The sequence below is a fragment of the Myxine glutinosa genome, chromosome 10 (genome assembly GCF_964187855.1).
Source record: "Myxine glutinosa chromosome 10, kmMyxGlut1.1, whole genome shotgun sequence".
NCBI lineage: Eukaryota > Metazoa > Chordata > Myxini > Myxiniformes > Myxinidae > Myxine > Myxine glutinosa.
Genome location: NC_136270.1, coordinates 22,123,348 through 22,147,419, shown reverse-complemented (window position 1 = coordinate 22,147,419; position 24,072 = coordinate 22,123,348). Strand labels below are relative to the sequence as shown.

Sequence of the window (24,072 nt, the reverse complement as noted above, 5' to 3'; positions counted from 1 at the left end):
ATGAACGGCCTGTAGGACCTCATCTACAATTTGGATTTGGTCATCATTTAGTAGTTGTCTGTTGTTTTCACCTTTTTCATGTTCATCTCCCGGTACATACTGATAATCATCGCTCAAAAGATCTTCAACAGTGTCTGGAGGTACTGGTAACTGAAATGCTTCCAAGGTCTGTCCATGTCTCAGGAGGAAGGACTGTATTTCTCGCAATGCCATGAAAATACTCTGTTCCAAGATATGGCTGCTGTGCACAAAATCTTCGCAAAGGTCGTTTTTATATTTTTCCCACAGTGCCGATGTGTCTGTTGGTGTGCAGAATATGCATAGGGTTGCAAAAAGAGATCTCAATTGTTGTGGCATGGCAAAGATAACTCCATCAGCTAAGGACCTGTCCCATTCTGCATCATCTTCTGTTAAATGTAATTTCCTGGCTGCATCCTTGTATGTTTCACAAACTGCTCCATCTACGGTTCTGAGATCTTCAAATGATGTTTTACCAGGGCAGTGCAGCAGGAGTACACAAAGATGAAAGCGCTCAATGTCCATAGGGCTTGCCGAAACCATGCGTCCGATAACCTTGTTGCCGCCCCGGCGTCGAAGTTTCCATGTCTTTCGTCCATCTTCAAATATGTAATATTTTGGAATGTCATGGTACAGATAACTTCGTGCCTCAGGGTCTCTCTGGTTTAACTGAAACCAAGCTGTAAGTGTTGTACCCCTATGTCGTACAATGGCTTCTTCCTCGTTACCATCCCTGAACACAACAGTCTGCAATTCAGGTAAGTGTACCGCAAGTCTGGTGATGGAATGGGACTGTTTGTGCATTTCAAATTCCATCAATCTCCATGCTGCCTCTGGGGCACTGACATATCTGCAGTCCAAATAGGTCTTTATTTCGTCCACCTCCACTCTCCCGCGCTCTCGAATTTCGATGCTGGCACAGTCATGTCCCTTGTACACACATTTAAATAAGTACTTTATACTCTTTATGCTTGCGCAAACCTCAATGTTGATGTGTGCTCTGTACTTCTTCAGTAAATAAGCATTGAATGGGACCACAAATTGGCAATCAACATCGGTTCCATGAACGGTTATGGTGGGTCCATTTGGGGGATGCTTGTAAAGGGCATAGCCATCTATGCTCGCAAGTGTCTCTACAGCATACGCTTTTGGAAAGCCTTTATTGCACACTCCATCTTTCACACAAATCGAATGGCGATTTAAAGTGCCACACGGACCATGTATCATGTGAGACTTCACCAAGGAATGGATCTCTGGTGACTCATTTGAATTAGGAATTTGTGCGGAAACAATTCTGTCAATGTCTTCGGCGGTACAAATTTTATCTTCTTGGCACAGCATGAGTAATATGTGGGCATGCGGTAGGCCACGCTTCTGATACTCGACGACGTAGAGAAATGCACGTACTTTGCCCAACACATGCTTCTTCGTAATGTCGTCGATTAACTCTTTTAATTTCAGATGAAACACGCGTGCCACTAAATCTGGTCTGCCTTCAGCTCGTTGGTGTTGTCCGATGTTTTCTTGTATCTCTGTCCATTTTGGATTACACGTGAACGTGATGAAAAGATCTGGTTTTCCGAATTTGCGAACAATGGCCATAGCATCTTGGTAGTTCTGCTGCATAGCTCTTGGACTCCCTACAAAACTCGATGGCAAAATGACGATACGACCGACAGGACGTTGGTTATCAGCAGCAACGTTCTGGACGTGGTCCAGTAGTCCTCTGTATTCCATGACTCTAAGGGTTTCCTGATTTTGTTTGAAGTATTGCAGTCGATTTGCTTCTGCCTTGCAATATCCGTCGATAACATACTGCTGGAACAATTTCCCCGAAGAATGGATAGTGCTGAATTCATTTCGAATAGCCAGTCGGTAGGCATAGAATTCACGATGAGTTACCTTGTTTCGAACCGCAGTCTGTCGCTGGTGAGGCATGTTTATCATCCATCCAGGCTCGCCATGTGGAAAGAGAATGGGATATGTCATGGGATCAATGTGAGAGGAAAGTGGAGAGAGATTGTGTAAGCCCTGGTCATGCAAATGAACCTGGAAATCCCTGTTTGCAGGTGGTTCACCATCTTGTCCACTAACGAAGACAGCAGCAATTTCATCAGCAGTTGGTATGTTGTAACGTCTTTGGTCGTCTGCACACAGTCGACGAAAATGCATTTCCAAGGTAGAAGGGAGGCGATCTTCAAGGACAGCTTTCCTGATTTCTTCCTGTTCACGCTCGAACATAGTCTTGTAACATGTGACATAAGGATTAACGTCAGATAGTAGGTTGTGCAGTTCTGCCATCAATTCTTGCAAACATCTGTGATTCTCAGGTCGATTCATACGTTCCTTTGTAGCTCGAGCTGTATCCAAAATAAATAATTGTGCAAATTGTGCTTGTTCATGTACATGTGATGGATGTAATGGACCACAGCGATGGTAAATTTGACCGTGGATTTTGAAACAGTACGGTCCATTTCCTGGAGGAGATGAGATCTGAGCACCCATTGATGCAAAAGCTAATGCCGAATTGTAATTCCGGATATTGTCTCGGAAGTTGCGACATTTTCCATCGTCACCCTGATAAAGTTGTTGCAGTCGAGCAGGTACGGCAAATAGTGGAGGCAATTTAACTTTTCCCTTGGAACAACACAGTGTAAATCCATCCCCTTGTCCTGTTGATTCATTTGTGAAATGGTGTGCAGAACAGTACACACATGGTGACGTCATTGGACCGCAATTATGCTCTTGAACAATATTATCGGATACTTCGGCCGGATTCATTATGGCTGCGGTTGTATATGTTTGCTGAGCACTCCAACGTCTTTGTTGCTCAGCATTCCGTGCGAGTCTGTGTTGGCGTTCATCGATGGTCTCGTTCTCGCACCTCATCGTTGTTGCAGCAGCATCCTGTGCGAGTCTGTGTTCACGTTCGTCGAGGGTCTCGTTCTCCCTCCTCATCGTTGTTGCAGCAGCATCCTGTGCGAGTCTGTGTTCACGTTCCTCAACTGTCTCGTTCTCCTGTCTCATTCGTTTTCTTGCTGCAACCTGTTCAAGTCTGCATTGACGTTCGTCGACGGACTCGTTCTCCCGTCTCATTCGTTTTCTTGCTGCATCCTGTTCAAGTCTGCATTGACGTTCGACGACGGACTCGTTCGCCCTTCTCATTCGTTTTCTTGCTGCATCCTGTTCAAGTCTGCGTTCTTCATCGACTGTGTCATTCATTTTGGAAATGGAAGTTTCCACGCAACGCATGAATTGTCACGAGTCAAGAGGAAGTGTCTCGTCATCATCAAATGACAAATAAATTACATTGTGAAAATGAAACATTTCAAATAAACCTATTTAAAGTGCATGCGCAAATAACTAATAAATAAAAAAACGAAGAAATATCTCTCGGTAATTTCCTGAACCATATTTTACTTCCGGCTAATAATGTTGAATGAAATAAAAACGAAGAAATATATGTCGTTTTGTGACGACTGTCATCAAAAGTAAACGGTGAATTCACTCGGTTTATTCGGTTCGGCTCGGTTCACTCGGTTTAAAGAAAAAGCGATAATGTCGACATGTTGCCGTCTGTGTCATGTTGGGCGGTGTATGATACATGTTGGGTGGTTGTTGGCGGTTGGGCGGTGGGTGGTATTTTAAAAAATATATCTCTGCATTTTCCCGCGTTGACACCACGTCTAAAACCATCAATAAAAATGAAACTCAGATGGTGAGTTAGATTGGAGATAAAGGCGTGAGAGAGACTCAAGAAGGCTTTGAAGTTACAGGCGTTTGAGATTTCATTTAGTTCTATAAACGGAAACTTTCATCGGATTTTCTTCCCGTTTTTTTTCAACCGAGTCTAAAACTATGTTAGCGACTGCGAAAAATGAAATGATATATCGAATTAGAATTGAAATAAATCTGTGTGAGAGAGAAAGACAGCACGGGCCTAACTAAACAGGCCTCAAAGCTATTCGAGAAGGAAGAGTGGGTGGAGCTACTCTGCAAACCAAGTAAGCCACACCCCGGACAGACGTCCAACAGACAGAATCATCTACGCCTATTATAATATAGATAACTACCTACGTCCTACTCGTTATAATGTCTTGCATCATATTCCTATATCAGTAGTTGTTTTGCTTACAGATACCATTAAACTTCAGGTAGTTGTTAAATTATTCTAGTAATATACATCTATCTGGACATTAGATTAGACATTCGTGAGAAAAAAACGTTTTTGATAATCTATTCTATATTATTATGTAAAAGAAAGTTTTTGTTTGTTTGTTTGTTTGTTTGTTTGTCTGCACACACTAATCTCCTGAACAGTGAAAGATAGGAGGAAACCTCTAAAACAAAAAATGTCGGGACGGGAAGGTTATAGGCTAGGTGGCAAGGCCGGTCGAGGCCCACCTCGGCCAGGCTGGGCCCATTTCGCAATTAAAAGCTGAGCTGAATTATAGTAGTCAATCTTCTATGGCCGCAAGTAAAAGCTGAATTGTAGTAGTAAATTCATTCAAAAAGAACTGAAAATGTCGGGACGGGCCCTGGGAAGGTTATAGGCTAGGTGGCGAGGCCGGTCGAGGCCAATTTCGGCCGGGCTAGGCCCATTTCGCAATTAAAAGCTGAGCTGAATTATAGTAGTCAATCTTCTACAGCCGCGAGTAAAAGCTGAATTATAGTAGTAAATTCATTCAAAAATAACTAAAAATGTCGGGACGGGCCCTGGGAAGGTTATAGGCTAGGTGGCGAGGCCGGTCGAGGCCAACTTCGGCCGGGCTAGGCCCATTTCGCAATTAAAAGCTGAGCTGAATTATAGTAGTCAATCTTCTATAGCCGCGAGTAAAAGCTGAATTATAGTAGTAAATTCATTCAAAAAGAACTGAAAATGTCAGGACGGGCCCTGGGAAGGTTATAGGCTAGGTGGCGAGGCCGGTCGAGGCCGCCTCGGCCGGGCTGGACCCATTTCGCAATTAAAAGCTGAGCTGAATTATAGTAGTCAACCTTCTACAGCCGCGAGTAAAAGCTGAATTATAGTAGTAAATTCATTCAAAAAGAACCCGGGCAACGCCGGGTGCTTTCGGCTAGTCTATCATATAAGACACGATGTCAGTTTGTGTGTTTGTACAAATGTCTGTCACCCTTCATAATGTTAGATTTTAAAGACCAATCTTTGAACACGAATGTGTGTTCACTGTGGTCTACTTTTGAGGATACAACAAACTCAAAAGCAATTTCCATTAAAGAGTAATTATTTATGTATCTTCTGTTGGAACTGTAGATGGTGGCTTGCAAATCGAGCATCAAGGGTGGTGTACAGAAGCGTTTTTGTTTTTTTTAACAATAAATACAAAGCAAAGGGAGGTGAAATTTGCTGCGCATGATGTGCAATGCATGTATAGCAAAATGAATGTTCATTTACATCCGTATGATCGACTACCGGTATGTAAGAGAGCCGTTGTTCTGTCTGTGTCACCATTTTTCTCAGAGATGGCTGAACGGATCTTCGTCAAACTTTCAGAGGTTCATCAGTGAGAACCTGGGGGTGTTTCAGGCAAAAAAGAAAACGTGAAAAAAAAAACGTTCGTTTTTTGGGGATTTATTTTATTTTAATTTTTTTTTTTTCATCGCTCTATAGTGCCTACGCCTTCTTTTTTTAAAATGACAGTTATATACAAGTACACATTCGCATAAATAAATACAAAACAATCACCAGACATTTGAACACAAATAATAAAACAATTCCAGAAGTGTACGAAGTTGGAAGTAAGGCTTCTTCTTCTTCCTGAACGTCATCATACTTAACTCAGAAACGTGATGAACGACACATTCACCAGCAGATATTCAACAAAAAGGTAAAATGATGATTTGACATTTGTGATTGATTCTGATTTGGATGTAATTGCTTTTCCATTATATTTGCCCTCATTTCAAATATGTTAATGTTTCTTTTTCGCTTGAGCAACGCCAGGTACTCCAGCTGTAAACACGTATATACATTACTCGGGGTACAAATACAAATAGAACTTTGGCTGGGGGGTAACATAGGCTATGTGGCCGCCGCCTCATGCAGGGGTGTGGGGGAACCGGAGAGGGGCATAAATTCTCTATGTAAATGTGTACTCTGTAGTGCCACCTGGTGATGGCTTCAGAGGGTATTGCAATATTCTTTATTACCTGGGCAACACTGAGGTTGTGAAGCACTCTTTGCATGGGAATTTTTTTCCTCCTTCCATTCCCCTCCTCTCCCCGGAGGAGGAAGGTGAAGTGTACTGTCCATTGTGGTAGAAAGCTCAGGGGGTGAATGGGGTTGATTGGGGGAGGTAACGGGGGCGGGGGGAGGGGGGGTTGAATGTTGCAGAAGCCGGGTACTCCTGCTTGTGTCTAATAAATAAAGAAGATGTAAGCACTCTTGACACTGAGGCCGAGGCTTCAGACTTTGGCACACTCACGAGGCTGCACTATCGAATAAACTGTTACAACCTGTCATTTTTGACGGACTTTTTACTAGAATTTTGTATAAAGCATCATGGACATTCTCTCACAAACTGTGAAACCCACAATAAAATTAGGTCCTGCTTGAGTAGTGGTAGCTGGCCAGCTGTTTTGTTAAGCGGTTACAAAATTCTTTCTTTCTCCATTGAGTGGTCTCAATTTGATTCCAATGGCTGCTCACTCCAGTCGACCTGAACTTGGCAATAAAGTGTGCCGAGTTGATGTATTTGCTCATCCGGTAGTGGACTGAAATATGATGGTTGAAGGTGTCCTGTTTTAGTAATGGTGAACGTTTGTCCAGGCAAGAGATGAACGACTTACGGCGAGAGATTGAGACCTTGTCTGAGCAATACTCCCAGAAGTGCTTGGACAGCAGTGAGCTGAAGCAGGCCTTGTGTGATGCTCAAAAAAGTGTCCTTCGTCTCCAACAAGAAAACCACAATCTTGCCCATCGCTACCAAGTAGGTGATCAGAATTAGAGCAAGAAAGTAAAGGGGCCACTTATTTATTATCTATGTATCAGGAAGTAGTTTGGGAGGCGCTAGCTTGAGAAAAGTAAGTGAATTGAGGATGATAGGAAAAAAATACGTATGGTGGAGGAATGTTGAGGACATAATGGAAAGAAATTTGGGAGGTACTGGAGGGGTCATTATTCCACCATGTTTTCATGCATAATACATAGGTGGGCCCAAGGGTGCAAACGTAATGATGGAATTGGTACATGGGGCCGTGTTGGTCGCAGGGTCTAAGCAAACGTGTGGCCGCCCACGAACTGGTGAGGTTGGAAGCGCCTGAGAAGAGCGAGAGTCCATCGCTGGGCAACATGTATGAACTACGGGTGAGAACTCCAGAACACGCTGATCAAACACAGCACGACAAGAATTGTGAATGGTGCCGTGTTTGTACATCTATATCGTCCGTCAACGCTGAGGGCGCTGCCCTTTAGTGCTGAAGAAACCCTTTGAGTGGAAAGAGCCACCATGGAGTACAAAGAACACATGCGGCTCAAGATTGTGTCTGAGATTCCTTGTTGTTGTGGAGTAAATTAGAACAGATGGCGGAAAGGGAAGGGGCCTGAATATTCGTCTAACAACTATCCCAAACCCTAACCCTAACCACTTGTAAATTAATACTTTGCCCCTAATTTGAATCCGGTCGCCCTATTAAACATATTGTCATATTTAAATACTTTGGGTAGATATTTACATCGATATCAAGAGTTAGGTGATATTTACATCGAGAGTTGGGTGCAAACACGACCAAGATGGTCTGAATGGCCACATTATACGTCTTTGTTGGATTCTTAAGAGTTAAGTGTTAGGGTGAGGATGCCACACAGGCCATATTACATTGTTAGGGTGAGGATGCCACACAGGCCATATTACATTGTTCGGGCGAGGATGCCGCACATGCCATATTACATTGTTAGGGCAAGGATGCCACACAGGCCATATTACATTGTGAGGGTGAAGATGCCACACAGGCCATATTACATTGCTAGGGTGAGGATGCCACACAGGCCATATTACATTGTTAGGGTGAGGATGCCACACAGGCCATATTACATTGTTCGGGTGAGGATGCCACACAGGCCATATTACATTGTTCGGGTGAGGATGCCACATAGGCCCTATTACATTGTTAGGGTGAGGATGCCACACACGCCATATTACATTTTTTGCATCCATGTTTTCTTGTACGTTAATACGAGTATATCCATCTTCATGATTAAGTATTGTACACCGCTCCTTTCCTATGCCATCTCCAGGCATTGCAAATCGTCATTGCTGGGCACCGAAGGGGGCTCGGCAGTGACGCACGCTGAAAGAGAGTACTCAGTTTTCACTCTGGTTGTTTGTTTGTTTGTTTTCTTGTTTGTTTGTTTGTCCAGGCGATATCTCAGCCATCCTTTGAGCTGGGAAGCTGAAATTTCGGCACAATAGTGAGCAGGTCCTTTGTCAAAAACGGTATTTTTTGTTTTTTGATTAATCAATTAATTGATGTTATTTAATTATTAGCGATTAATTAAGTACTTATTTAATTAATTAAATTTCCTTTCCCTTCTGACCATTAACTCAGGCACCTTTTGAGTTAGGAAGCTGATATTTGGACATGCCAATGACCAGGTGATTTGGCTGCAAAGGCTATTTTTGATTTATTAATTAATCAATTAATCAATTAATCGATTAATTATTTAATTATTTGATTAATGACAAAAAAATTTTTTTTTTTAAGTTACAGATTCTGATGAAATTGTGGTGGTTTATGTGTTCTCTGACCGAATTGATTAATAATTTGGTTTTTTTATGATTATTATTTATTTATTTTCATTATTAATCATTTATTTATCTTCTTTCTCATTTGGCCAATATCTCAGGCACCTTTTGAGCTCAGAAGCTAATATTTGGACATGAGTGACCAGGTGATGTGGCTATCAAGGATATTTTTGATTAATTGATTAATCATTTTATCGATTCATTATTTATTGATTAATCGATGAATTACTTATTGATTAATCAATTAATTATTTGATTTTTTATTAATGACTTATTTGATTAAATTTCTAAAATATACATCTTCAGATGAAGCACGAGTGGTTTTGTTATGGTATTAGCCAATTGATTAAGAAAATAGTTTGTGATAATCTTTTATTGATTTTAATTATACAATTAATCAATCAATTAGTGTACACCTCTCACTCCCAATGCAGCCTCTATGAGCTGCACTGCGGTATTGCCGGGCGCCAGAGGCGCCCCGGCAATGCCGCGCTATAGGATATTTAATTATTTGGCATGGGAGCGGTGTACTTTGAATGTATGTGTACTTGTATTTTATTTCAATTGCTCATTGTCTGGCCTCTAAACGGTGGTATTGTCGCATATATTGTATTTCCATAGTTATTCAATCAAAGTTGTTTTCAATCTTCGTCTTCTATTTTCTAATGGTAGGGGTGGATACAAAACGTTAAAAGTTGTTCTTATGAAACTATTTCATACTACACAGCCAGCAGTAATCCACTATCATACTGTTTATCATGCATGATCATACTATGTTTATCATACATTATCATACTGTAGCGGTTACCGCTGGATGCACACAATCGCCTTGCACCGGCCAGAACACGGCCAGACGCGCCTCTCCCGGGCATGCCCGGACTCACTGTTCCCGGGCACGCCCGAACCTCCCGGGCACGCCCGGTCTCGTCTTTCCCGGGCATGCCCGCTATCGCCTTTCCAGGGCTCGCCCAGAGCGTCCGGGCATGCCCGCTATCGCCTTTTCAGGGCTCGCCCAGAGCGTCCGGGCATGCCCGCTATCGCCTTTTCAGGGCTCGCCCAGAGCGTCCGGGCATGCCCACTCTCGCCTTTCCAGTGCTCGTCCAGAGCGCCCGGGCACGCCCAGCCTCGACTTGCCAGGCCGCAGCCAAACACGCCCGGGCAGGTCCAGACTCGCCTTTCCAAGGCTCGCCCTTGACACCCAGGCATGCCCGGTATAGCTTTTGCCGGGCAAACTTCCCGACATAAATGTGTATATATATTGCTGCCCGATAAACGGGCTTGTGAGAATACCTGAGCTGTTTTGTTTCAATAAAGCAACTCGGACGAATTCCGTCTTTGGTCGCGTCAATTCTTTCGACTCGCGTTGGATCGCAGCTCCTTCAATACTATGTTTATCATACATGATCATACTATGTTTATCATACATTATCATACAATGTTTATCATACATGATCATACTATGTTTATCATACATGATCATACATGATCATACTGAAGGAACTGCGCTCCAACGCGAGTCGAAAGAATTGACGCGACCAAAGACGGAATTCGTCCGAGTTGCTTTATTGAAACAAAACAGCTCAGGTATTCTGACAAGCCCGTTTATCGGGCAGCAATATATATACACATTTATGTCGGGAAGTTTGCCCGGCAAAAGCTATACCGGGCATGCCCGGGTGTCAAGGGCGAGCCTTGGAAAGGCGAGTCTGGACCTGCCCGGGCGTGTTTGGCTGCGGCCTGGCAAGTCGAGGCTGGGCGTGCCCGGGCGCTCTGGACGAGCCCTGGAAAGGCGATAGCGGGCATGCCCGGACGCTCTGGGCGAGCCCTGAAAAGGCGATAGCGGGCATGCCCGGACGCTCTGGGCGAGCCCTGAAAAGGCGATAGCGGGCATGCCCGGACGCTCTGGGCGAGCCCTGGAAAGGCGAGAGCGGGCATGCCCGGGAAAGACGAGACCGGGCGTGCCCGGGAGGTTCGGGCGTGCCCGGGAACAGTGAGTCCGGGCATGCCCGGGAGAGGCGCGTCTGGCCGTGTTCCGGCCGGTGCAAGGCGATTGTGTGCATCCAGCGGTAACCGCTACAATACTATGTTTGTCACATTTTTTTTTTTTTTTTTTTTTTTTTTTTTTTTTTGTATACAATATCGAGGCTCGTGAAAGAGCGAACATTAATCACACAGAAAGACAAACCGACACATAAAACATATAACATAGGGAGCGGTAGACAAGATGGGGAGAGAGGGGGAAGGACACAAACACAACATTTGAGAGCAGGGACCGAGAGACATGGAGACATCGAGAGATCTGAGAGAGGGCGAGGGCTTTGGGGGGGGGGGGGGGGGGCGTGGGAAGGGGGCAGTGGGAGAGGTATAAAACATATGGACACTGCCAGGACTTCCAGGAAAGAAGTTGGAATTTCAAACAAGGTGGATCTGGGGTGAATTAGCGGGGGTAGAAAAGATCAAGGTTTTGGATGGGGGAAGATAAGAGATGGTGGTGAACAGCTGTTTTAAAGACCTGGAGGGAGGAGTGGGATTGAAGGGAGTGAGGGAGTTTGTTCCAGAGGCGGGAGAAAAGAGGAATGAAAGAGTGAAGGTGAGCGGAGAGCCGAGATTTCGGCAGTTTAACCATCAGAGGGTTGCTGGCAGATCTTGTGCGACCTGTAGGAATATTTGGGGGACAGAGCACAGAGAGAGCTGGGGGTGCAAGGCCGGAGAGGAGTCGGTAGAAGACAGAAAGACCACCTACCTGCCTGCGGTGAGTGAGTGAAAGGCCCTCAGAGATAGCTTCATCGCGGGAGATTCCAATAATTCTGAAAGCTTTGGTTTCAACAGCGTGAAGCCGAGCTAGGTGTGAGGCAGGAGCACCGGCCCATAGGGGAGAACAGTATTCCATTGAGCTGCGGATGAAAGCCTTGTATGTGGTGAGGAGCTCAGGTGTGCCGAGGAAGGACTTCGCACGACGGAGGATGCCCAGTCGGCGACTGGCTTTGGAGGCCACCTTGGAAATGTGGTTTTCCCAAGAAAGATCATGGCAGATAGTGAGACCCAAAATCTTGAGCGACAGAACTTCTTGGAGAGGATTGTTGAGAAAGTAGATGGGAGGGTTGTCCAGTCGATCTTTTCGGAGAGACATAGTAAGAGTGTGAGATTTGTCAGGATTGAAAGACATGTTCCACTTGTTTGACCAGTCTGTGATTTTGTCCAGGTCTTCAGAGAGTGAGGAGGCAGCAGACTGCCGATCTGAGGGAAGAGGAATGGAGCGGCAGAGAGTGGAGTCATCAGCAAAGAGATAGAGAGGATTTTCGAGAGAGTCAGAGAGATCATTGATGAAGACCAGAAAAAGCACGGGGCCCAGAACACTGCCTTGGGGAACTCCAGCCTGAACAGGAAGAGGAGATGAGAGAAACCCATTCAGGGCCACACGTTGACGACGACTAGAGAGGAAGTCCGCCAGCCATGCGTGGAGATTTCCATGGATACCAAAGGAGGAGAGTTTGGTGAGCAGAGCGGGGTGCCAGACCGTGTCGAAGGCACGTGATATGTCGAGGGAGACAGCTCTAATTTCCTGTTTGGCATTGAGGACCTCCATCCATTGTTGAGACAGCAGAAGCAGCATGTCCAGAGTAGAGTGACCTGGTCTGAAACCAAATTGATGATCAGAGATCAAGCCATTGGAGAAGAGGAAAGATTTCATATCAGAAGCAATGATGGATTCCATGACTTTGCTGATAATTGGGAGAAGGCTGATTGGTCTGTAGTTGCTAGGATCTGTTTTTGCACCTTTTTTGTGCAAAGCGGTGATGTTGGCTGATTTCCAAGCAGATGGCAGTTGACCTTGAGCAAAAGAGAGGGTGAAGAGAACAGAGAGAGGGTGAGATAGAGCAGCAGAGCAGGATTTTAGGACCCGTGGGCTGATGCCGTCGGGTCCAGTTGCAGAATCAGAGTCGAGGGTTGACAGAAACTTTTCCACCTTGTCAGGAGGAAAGGACACGGAGTCCAGGAGCAGCAGGGTACGACTGGGTATGGTGGGTACAGAGAGGGATGGGTTTGGGACACAAGATTTAGAGGCAAACACAGAGTTGAGGCATTCAGCTTTTTCACGTGCGGAGTCAGCTGTGTAGCCGTTTGAGGTAAGGGAGGGGATGGAGGGGGAACAAACACCAGAAACGGATTTGACCAAACGCCACCAGGATTTGGAAGAGGGAGACAGATAAGAGAGTTCGGTCTTGAGAACGGAGAGATATTGTTTCCTGGCTCTCCTGAGGGTGGACACACACTTGTTTCGGGCTTTGTGAAAGGAAATGAGATTTCCTTCCGTTGGATTTGCTTTCCAGGAGACGAAGGCAAGTTGTTTCTGGGCAACAGCCTCACCACAAGATTCCGTGTACCATGGACGGGAGGAAGGGTATGACAACTGAAGACGAGATGGGATAAATCTGTGCATGAGAGAGAGCAATTTACTTTGGAAGAATTCCCAGGATGAGTTGATGTCAGAGGTGGTAGAGATGGGAGACCAGTCCAGATGATTGATGGCTGCTTGAAGACCGTGCCAGTTGGCCTGAGTGAAATGCCAGACTCGTCGACGCTGAGCAGGCTCCCTGAGGATGGTCAGAGAGATGTCCACTTTAACAAGGACATGATCAGATGTTCCGATCGGAGCAGAAGAAGAGCAGCAGACATTTTCAGGGAAGTTAGTCATAACCAAGTCCAGAAGAGAAGATGTTCCGTTGACTGAGATCCGGGTCGGGAAATTGACAGATTGTGTCAGTCCCAGTGAGTCGCAGAAGTCCTTTGCTGAGGAGCCATGGCTGGTGAGAGAGGTACCCACACCCAGCCAACTAGCATGATGACAGTTGAAATCACCACATATGAGGAAGAGAGAGTTGGGATGAGTAGATAGAAGTTGGTCCATATCATCAGACAGCGAGATGTAGATGGAGTCATCACTGTTTGGTGGACGGTACAACACACATATGAACAAGAGGTGGGAGCGAAGGGGAAGCCGTAGCCAGAGGTATTCCTGGGGGTGAGGTGGAGAGAGTGCAGTGCAGGGCGAGTGAGGAAGAGAGTTTTTGATAAAGATAGCAACCCCGCCTCCAGGACGAGGCTCAGGTCTATCATACCGGAGGAGGGAGTAGCCCGGGAGAGATACTATGGAATCAGAGACATCATAAAGGAGGAAAGTTTCTGTTAAGCAGATCACGTCTGGTTTGACAGAAGCAACCTGTATGGAGAGATCGGTTAAGTTTGAACGAAGGCCCCGGATGTTTGAGGTCCATACCGTTAATGAAGAGGAAGGGGGAGCATCAGATACAGAACAGGGGGGAGGAGGGGTAGGGTAAGATGTGGAAGAGGTGGAAGAGTTAGGGAGAGCTGTTGAAGGTGTGTTAGAGATTTCAGAATAGCTCGGAGAAAGGGAAGGATGGGGCGGACAAAAGGTTTGATGGTGATTGGGTGAGCCACAATGAGGTGTTATTTGAGGAGGGGGAAGAGCGAGGCAGAAGGTTGGGGGAGATGGAGGTGAGAGTTTGAAGGGGGAAGAAGCGGGGAGGACGCTTTGAGGAGGGGGAGTGAGCGGGGGGAAATTGAGAAGCAATGAGGGTGGGGAGATTTGAAGGGGAGGGGTGAGGGGGGAGTTTGGGAGGGAAGGGACAAGGGGAGGGATTTGAAAGGGATGGGATATGGGGGAGATTTGGAGGGGAGGGGTGAGGCAGGATTCTAGGAGGGGAGGGGCGAGGGGGCGTCTTGGCGGGGAGGGGTGAGGGGGTAGTTTAGGAGGGAGGGGGCAAGGGGGGAGATTTGAAAGGGATGGGTGATGGGGAAGATTTGGAGGGGAGGGGTGATGGGGAAGATTTGGAGGGGAGGGGTTATGGGGAAGATTTGGAGGGGAGGGGTGAGATTGGATTTTTGAAAGTGTACGATTTATGGGAAACGAACATTTATTGCAAAATGAGTTTCTTGTGACCTTCGAGTTAAAAATACGTTTAAGGACGCTGGATGGAGGATGGAGTGCAGGAGAGTTTAGGGAATGTAGAACAAAGACACTATAGGAGATGGATATTTTTTTTGGGATGAATTGATTTGGTGAGCAAGTCGAAAGCAGCCTTTTAAAGAAGAAGAAGAAAAAGGTGTTATAAAATATGACGGAATACATAACTTGAGGGGAAAGTGTAAACATTGAAGGTTAATGAGTGAAAACTATCTGGGGAAATGGGGGAGAAACACGTGGTCGAAGAACGAACGAACGAATAAGAATGAATAAACGAATGAGAACAGAGAAGGAACTTTTTTTTTTTCTTTTTTTTTGAGTTGAGATTTACAATATATGATCATATTATGATCATATGATCATATTATGTTTATCATACATTATCATACTATGTTTATCATACATGATCATACATGATCATACTGAAGGAGCTGTGCTCCTTCGCGAGTTAAAAGGATTGACGCGACAAAGGACGGGAATTCATCCGAGTTTCTTTATTCAGCAAAACTAAACTCGGGTACTCTCAAAAGCCCGTTTATCGGGCAGCAATATATATATGCAATCAAACGCGGCGAGAGTGGGCGTGCCCGGGTGGCCCGGGCGAGCCCGGGAAAGGCGAGACTGAGCGTCTCCGGGCGGTCTGGGCGAGCCCGGGAAAGGGAAGTCCGGACATGCCCGGGAAAGGCGAGACTGAGCGTCTCCGGGCGGTCTGGGCAAGCCCGGCACAGCGATCGCTCCATGGTTGTGTCCTCGGCAGGTGTAAGGCGATTGTGTATGTTCAGCGGCAACCGCTACACGCGCCCCCCCCAGAATCGACTTGCACTGGCAGGGTCAATTTAAGGGGGGTCCTGATGACACGGCTGAAGCGACCCCTGGAGGGTCGTGGGGTCCGGTGTGGTGGTGGGTGGTCGAGCGGGGGGAACCGTGGACGGGGGGCGGCCTCACCGCGGAAGAAGGGCCAACCGTGGTGGTTGGTCGACGTCCACGTGCGCCGGCTTGAGGCGGTCCACCGAAATCCGGTCCGACCTGCCGCCGACGTCGATGACGAAAGACTTGTCGTCTCGTCGCAGGACCCGGAAGGGTCCGTTGTACGGCGGCCGGAGTGGCCCCCGGTGTGCGTCATGACGCACAAAAACGTACTCCGCTGTGCGAAGCGCTGGGGGGACGTAGGACTGGGGGCCACTGTGGCGGGACGTTGGCATGGGGGCAAACCGTCGGGCGGCCTCCTGGAGGTCCGAGCGCTGGCGAGCCGCGGACCAGGGACTGGTAGCGTCGGGCACGAACTCGCCCGGGACGCGTAGCGGCTTGCCGTAGGCGAGCTCGGCGGTGGACGCCTGGAGGTCCTCCTTGGGGGCCGTGCGGAGGCCCAAAAGGACCCACGGCAGCCGGTCGGCCCAACCGTCGTCCTGAAGGCCGGCCATGAGCGCGGCCTTCATAGAGCGGTGAAAACGCTCGCACAACCCATTGGCTTGGGGGTGGGAGGCCGTGGTACGGTGGAGCTTGACCCCCAGGTTGCGGGCGACCGTGCCCCACAGCTCGGAGGTGAACTGCGGACCACGGTCCGAAGAGATGTCCGCCGGTGCGCCGAAGCGGGCGACCCAGGTGGCGATGAAAGCCTGCGCCACGTCGGCGGTGGTGGTGGAAACGAGGGGAACGGCCTCCGGCCACCTGGTGGTCCTGTCCACCATGGTGACCAGGTGTGTGAAACCTCGTGATGGGGGAAGGGGGCCCACCAGGTCCACGTTGACGTGGTCGAAACGCCGTTCGGGCACGGTGAAAGGTGCCAGCGGGGCCTGTGTGTGGCGGTGGACCTTGGCCCGCTGGCAGGCCGTGCAGGCGTTGGCCCAATCGCGGACGTCCCGTCGAAGTCCGTGCCAGACGAAACGCGCCGACACCAGCTTCTGGGAAGCTTTCCGGCCCGGGTGGGAAAGGCCATGGAGGGAGGCGAAAACGCGGCACTGCCAGGTAACGGGCACAACGGGGCGAGGCTGGCCTTGGGAGACGTCGCAGAGCAGGACAGTGTCCGCGAAGGGGACGTCGGCCAGGCAGAGGCCCGTGTCCGCCGCCCGGAGGGCTTGCACCATGGTGTCGGTGGTCTGGTCGGCCACCATAAGCGGGAAGTCCACGCCGAGGTGGACGGCGTTCGCACTGGCCCGAGAAAGACAGTCGGCCACGGCGTTGTCTTTTCCGGCGACGTGTCGGATGTCCGTGGTAAATTCCGACACGGCGGAGAGGTGGCGCTGCTGGCGGGCCGACCACGGCTCCGTGACTTTGGCCATCGCGTAAACCAACGGCTTGTGGTCGACGAAAGCCGTGAACGGGCGGCCCTCCAGGAGGTGGCGGAAATGGCGAACGGCCAGGTATAGACCGAGGAGCTCGCGGTCAAATGTGCTATATTTTATCTCGTTTGGCCGGAGTTGCCGGCTAAAAAAGGCGAGTGGCTGCCAAACCCCGTTCACCCATTGTTCATGTACGGCGCCCACCGCGTAGTCGGACGCGTCCGTAGTGAGGGCGATTGGAGCGTCGAGCACCGGGTGAGCCAGCAGCGTTGCGTCGGCGAGGGCCAGCTATGCGCCTGTGAATGCCGCGTCCATGGCTGCGGACCAGACGACGTCATGCTTGGCTGGCTTTCCCCGGAGGGCTTCGTAAAGGGGCCGCATGAGCTGAGCAGCGCGGGGCACGAAACGGTGGTAGAAATTCACCATGCCGAGGAACTCCTGCAGGGCCTTGATGGAGCAGGGACACGGGAACTCGGTGATGGCCTCGACCTTGGTTGGCAGCAGCACGGCCCCATTTCTGGTGATGTGGTGGCCCAAAAAGTCAACGGCCGTCGTGCCGAAGTGGCATTTGGCCGGGTTGACGATTAAGCCGTGCTCGCTGAGGCGCTCGAACAGTGTTCGGAGGTGGAGGAGGTGCTCGGCCCGGGACGTGCTGTCGACGAGGATGTCGTCCAGGTAGATGAAGAGGAACGGTAGGTCGCGCAGCACGCCGTCCATCAAGCGTTGGAATGCCTGGGCCGCGTTCTTGAGGCCAAACGGCATTCTCAAGAATTTGAACAGGCCGAACGGCGTGATGACGGCCGTTTTTGGGACGTCGGCCGGCCTGACAGGTAACTGGTGGTATCCCCGTATTAGGTCAACTTTCGAGAAAATGACCCGCCCCGCCAAACGGGCGGAAAAGTCCTGGATGTGCGGGAACGGATACCTGTTGGGGATGGTAACGTCGTTGAGGCGGCGGTAGTCGCCACATGGGTGCCAGCCGCCCCCCGGCTTCGGCACGATGTGTAGTGGCGAGGCCCACGCGCTATCGGAGCGCCGCACGATGCCGAGGTGCTCCAACGCGTCGAACTCGGCTTTTGCCACGGCGAGCTTGGCCGGGTCGAGGCGGCGGGCTCTGGTGTAGACCGGCGGGCCCGTAGTTGGTATGTGGTGCTCGATACCATGTCTCACTGCGACGGCCGAAAACGTCGGCCGCGTGAGGGCCGGGAACTCTGCGAGCAGGCGAGCAAACTCGTTTGCCGCCGGGAGGGTGCATGCTAGTTCGTTCGGCGCGGAGCTGCTCATCGTGCATGCCAGGGAGCTGAAAGTCTCGGCGTTGACAAGGCGACGCCATTTGACGTCGACCAGCAGCCCATGTGCGCAGAGGAAGTCGGCGCCCAGCAAAGTCAAGGGCACGCTCGCCGTCACAAAGGTCCAGTTAAAGCGCTGGTTGCCGAAGCAGAGGGTGACGTTGCGCGGGCTGAAGGTGCGGATGGCCGATCCGTTGGCAGCGACCAAGGAGGGGCCGCAAACGGCGGTCTGCCTGTCCTGCTCGGAGGTGGGTATGACGCTCAGTTGGGCGCCGATGTCACAAAGGAAGCGCCGCCCGGACGCTTTGTCCTTGATAAAAAGCAAGTTGCCCGAGTGGCCGGCGCTCATGGCTGGTAATGAACGCCGGCCCGGCCGTTTCCCGACTTGCCGAAAGTGCACGGGGGTCGGCATGTCCAAGCCTTGTGTCCGAACCTGGCGTGGTAATAACACCACGCCTGCTCAGGTGGCGGCCCGGGCCGTCGTGTTGGGAGCGGTCGGCGCGGCGTGACGGCCGCCAGTTGCACCGGCAGTTCGGCCTCCAACCGCACCGGGCGCTCGGGCGCCATGGGCATCGCCTCGGATGGCGGTGGGCTCCAGGTGGCCGCCCTGATGTGCTGGCCTGCCGAGGAGATCTTGTCGGCTTCCCTGGCGAGGGCGCGGGGATCCGTGAGCTGCGTGCCTGCCAGGGCGAGGCGTACCTGGCTAGGCAGCTGGCGGAGGAACAGCTCTCGGAAAAGAAAATCCGGGGAGTGGTCACTGAGCAGCGAGAGCATGTAGTCCATTCGCTCGGACGGGCGCGTGTCGCCGAGCTCGGGCAGGTCGGGCAGGCGTCGTGCGCGTTCTGCTGGTGAGAGGGCGAATGCGTCGAGGAGGAGCGTCTTGATCGCGCCATACTTGTCAGCGGCTGGCGGGTGCTGGAGGAGGCCCAGGGCGCGGGCCGCGGTGGCGGACCCTGGTGGAAGCAGGTGTCGTCGGCGGTAATGCCTCGCAGGGCAAACTGGGAGTCCGCCTGGGCGAACCAAACCGCCGCGTGAGCCTCCCAGAAGGTAGGCAGTTTAAGGGCAACTGCCGTGTCCATGTCGGGGGTCACCAATGAAGGAGCTGTGCTCCTACGCGAGTTAAAAGGCTTGACGCGACAAAAGACGGGAATTCATCCGAGTTTCTTTATTCAGCAAAACCAAACTCGGGTACTCTCAAAAGCCCGTTTATCGGGCAGCAATATATATATGCAATTAAAGCGCGGTGCTACGCACGCTTACCTGCTACCAAGGAGGAAGCGGACAACACGGTTAAACAAAAGAGTCTTTATTCACAGGAGGTCACTGTAGCACTGGCGCGCTCCGGGCTGCGCGCCCGGTGTATATCCTGAGGCCACGCCTACCCCTAGGGCGTGCCCGCCGCCCACTTGGTGCGCTGAATGATGTCACCACGCCAGTGGGCTTTCGTGTCCGCCACACGCGCCCCCCCAGAATTCCCGCGCACCTGGAGGGCCAGTTTGCGGGGCAAACGGATGACCCGGCCGAAGCGCCCTCTGGCGACCGGCGGCGTCCAGGGTGCAGGGATGCCAGCTGGGATGCCCCCGGCTGTACCCGGGATGGGTGCCGGACCGGGGGGCGGCGTGCCGGCGGTGCTAGGCGGTGCCGGGGGTCCGCAGGCCGAAGCCCAGTTCAGGCTCCGACGCATCACGTCGGGGTCACCAATTAAAGCGCGGTGCTACGCGCGCTTACTTGCTACCAAGGAGGAAGCGGACAACGTGGTTAAACAAAAGAGTCTTTATTCACAGGAGGTCACTGTAGCACTGGCGCGCTCCGGACTGCGCGCCCGGTGTATATCCTGAGGCCACGCCTACCCCTCGGGCGTGGCCGCCGCCCACTTGGTGCGCGGAATGATGTCACCACGCCAGTGGGCTTTCGTGTCCGTCACACAATCAAACGCGGCGAGAGTGGGCATGCCCGGGCGGCCCGGGCGAGCCCGGGAAAGGCAAGTCTGGACATGCCTGGGAAAGGCGAGACTGAGCGTCTCCGGGCGGTCTGGGCGAGCCCGGGAAAGGCAAGTCCGGACATGCCCGGGAAAGGCGAGACCGAGCGTCTCCGGGCGGTCTGGGCGAGCCCGGGAAAGGCAAGTCCGGACATGCCCGGGAAAGGCGAGACTGAGCGTCTCCGGGCGGTCTGGGCGAGCCCGGCACAGCGATCGCTCCGTGGTTGCGTCCTTGGCAGGTGTAAGGCGATTGTGTATGTTCAGCGGCAACAGCAACAATACTATGTTTGTCGCACATGATCATACTATGTTTATCATACATTATCATACTATGTTTATCATACATGATCATACTATGTTTATCATACATTATCATACTATGTTTATCATACATGATCATACTATGTTTGTCACACATGATCATACTATGTTTATCATACATTATCATACTCAAACTGAATATAAAATTCGATAAGTGTCAGTTTGTTCGTTTGTTACTTGTGAAAATCGAAGATGAAAAAAAAAGGAAAACCCGTGTCCGCCATAAGCTGGAACTCTCGCAGTGCTTTACATGTTCATAAAAGACTAGATCTATATAAAATATGCAATATACCACCCTTATACACCAACCTTACACACCAACCTTACACACCAACCTTACACACCACCCTTACACACCACCCTTACACACCAACTTTATACACCAACCTTATACACCAACCTTACACACCAACCTTATACACCAACCTTATACACCAACCATTATACACAACCCTTATACACCACCCTTATACACCACCCTTATACACCAACCATTATACACAACCCTTATACACCAACTTTATACACCACCCTTACACACCACCCTTACACACCACCCTTACACACCAACCTTATACACCAATTTTATACACCACCCTTATACACCAACTTTATACACCACCCTTATACACCAACCTTATACACAAACCTTACACACCACCCTTATACACCAATTTTATACACCACCCTTACGCACCAATTTTATACACCACCCTTATACACTGTAATGAGACAACGTTGAGTCAGATTAGGAGTTGGAATATTTTTTGATCGCCAAAGAACACAGCCTCAATCGGCATCGCACATCGCCAATCGGCGGCTTCTTCTTCACCCCGATCACGCCCCGATGTTTGCAGAGATCTGATCATGAATGTCACCAGAAGTCGCACACTACTTGACGGAACTAGAAACTTGATGATACTGTACTGTATATATACAATATGAATATACTGTGCATACATTTATACATATGTATGTGTGTCTATGAATATACATACACACATTCGTACATAGGCTACATGTATGATGTGCGACTCAGGTACCGATTCTGTTTTGAATTCCCCTAAAATGTCTGTCTTTGTTTTGTTTTTATACCTGTAAGTACACACCACGAGGCTGCAATAGCACACCAAGAGTAGCCTAACTATAACCAGATTCCATCTTGTTTTATTAACATGACATTTTAAAACAATTTTTGAACATTTAAAATTATTTTCATGAAAAATCTTCAATCATTAAAATTGTTTTTCAATGAAATAACATGATGGTTGAAGTTTGTCATTCATTGCCTTTGTTTCTATGTACATGAGAAAATTACCTTTCCACCAGGTGTGTCTGCACGTGAAGGATTCTGAAATCCAATGCCTCAAGCAGGAAATAAAATCTCTCAAGGATGAGCTCCAGATGACACTGATGGTTTGTCTTTATGCTCTCATCTTTTTCGTTGTGTACCTGTTCCTTTTGTGTAGGCTACCTGTTCCTTTTGTGTACCTGTTGCTTTTCACCATCGCACACAGTGGCAGGCGTCACTGAACCTATGTGCATGAGACTCCCTGAATGGTAGTGTATTTATTATGAGATGTGACTTGTTTAATAAGCTGAGGATTGTTCTCACTCTGCACGAACAAAAACTGATATCAAATGTTTCACTGAAATCCCAATGAGAAGGCAAAGGAATCCTGATAACGAATGTGATTCTTATGATGAGGCTTAATAAAACAAGTGCATCCCTCGATTCATTACGCACGAGCATAGTCAGGCAGATAGGTGTATCCATCATAAGAATTGTGGGTTTAGACGTACAAGCATGAAATTTGGCACAGTCATAGATAATAATCTAATGAATAATTCCAGATAATGGACCCACCGCGAAAACGTCCTATGGTAGCCATGGCGGCCATTTTACAAAATGGCCGTTTTGACCGCGATTATTTTTTACCGGACGACACAAATGCTTCTTTATGTTCTAATGAAATGACTCTAGATACACATATATGCCATAATTGTATTCTCCAAATGACCACAATTTGCATTTGTGTTGCCAGCAATGTCAATTAACCCACCAAGCACTGTAACGGTAACTTATATTACTAGATAGTTCCAGTTTGATCTTGTTTATACGTCACAATTTTCTCCACCACACTGGCACAAAGCGGTACATTTCAAACTAGCTTGTTTGCACTTGCATCGTCCCTTGCAACCCTTTTTGCATTTACAACAAATCAGCTCCCTTGATGAAATGCTGGCTTCAGGAAGCATGGACCACAGGGGTTTCCAGTTGTGGGGATCGATCCATCCCCAATCCCCAGGTGAGGGCAGATCCATAACAACCTCGAGCATGTTTCCCCAGCAGTGGCCACCCGTGTACACAGCCCTCTTGATTTGTTGTACCAGGGCTCCTCTGGTAGGGGGAATAGCTTGCATGGCTCGTCCTTTATTCGTGAAGAGTGCCTGTCGAGCTTCGTCTATGTTGACGAGATTGCTGGTGCGATCGTAGAGAAGAATGGTGAACCGCTCGAGCACTGCCACAACGTCATCAGAGATGTCTGCTGTCCCCGTGGAGAGATGAACTAACGCTGGCGTCAATTCGTCAAATACTTTCCAGGTATCCCAGGCTGTATTCTTGCCCCGTGTATTAAATGACGAGACTGTGTCACACCCTGTGTATGCATGGAACATCGGGAGGGCCTGTGACTTATCTGGTCCGAGGAATGCTGCAATTTCATGTGCTGGAATATACCTGAAGTGCTGGCCTGTCCCAAAGGCCACCCAAAGCTCCTGGATTTTGAGTTTGGTTGTTGCTGCCACAGCCAATACCACTATATCTGTATCCACCGTACGCAGAAGAATTTTCTGAAATCCATCACGGACTGCATCCGCGAGATGTATCATCATTCGTGTATCAGCCTCCTCATGGTCACATGGGGCAAGATGACTGGTGTCGCGTGCGGGAATGCACGTCACATCTGAACCATCCGTGGTGACTATCTGCTTATCTGATACAAGATGTGTGATGTGTTTTGTCAAGAAGGCAAACAGTTCTGTTTTGTTTGCATCAATTCTCAGGAACTGCTGCCAATTTCCTGGAAGAACAGTGGATCCGTCAACTCTCCTTCGAATGCCTTTCCCACGTTTGTCCCTGGCTTGAGATTTCAGGCTGTTGTCACGGTACTGGTCCCAGACTATATCCACACGACAGGCTCTTTGCAAGTGACCTTGTATGTGTGGCAAGAATACTTTCAGCGCATAATCATCAAAGTTTTGGCAGCAACTGGTTTCAGAACGTTCACCAACACTGCCCCGTCAAGGATAGTGACGTCGGTATCTGGTTTTGGAGCATCACCTCTGACCTCTGCGCAACTCTCTAGACACACCAATAGATCTGATTTGGTTCCCAGTCGTAACTTCCCAAGCTGAGATAAAGACGGGGGACATGCTT

At 49.2% G+C, this 24,072-nt stretch overlaps 1 protein-coding gene across 2 annotated transcripts in view; it reads left to right on the top strand.

The window, feature by feature from the left end:
- LOC144894000 (uncharacterized) overlaps positions 1-24,072 on the top strand; it is a 110,746-nt gene that overhangs the window by 81,062 nt on the left and 5,612 nt on the right. For both annotated transcript variants that reach the window (XM_078785431.1, XM_078785430.1), the window contains exons 7-9: positions 6,806-6,965; positions 7,247-7,342; positions 21,963-22,049. In XM_078785431.1, the coding sequence (XP_078641557.1) occupies positions 6,806-6,965; positions 7,247-7,342; positions 21,963-22,049 (343 nt within the window). The remainder of the gene's footprint in view (positions 1-6,805; positions 6,966-7,246; positions 7,343-21,962; positions 22,050-24,072) is intronic.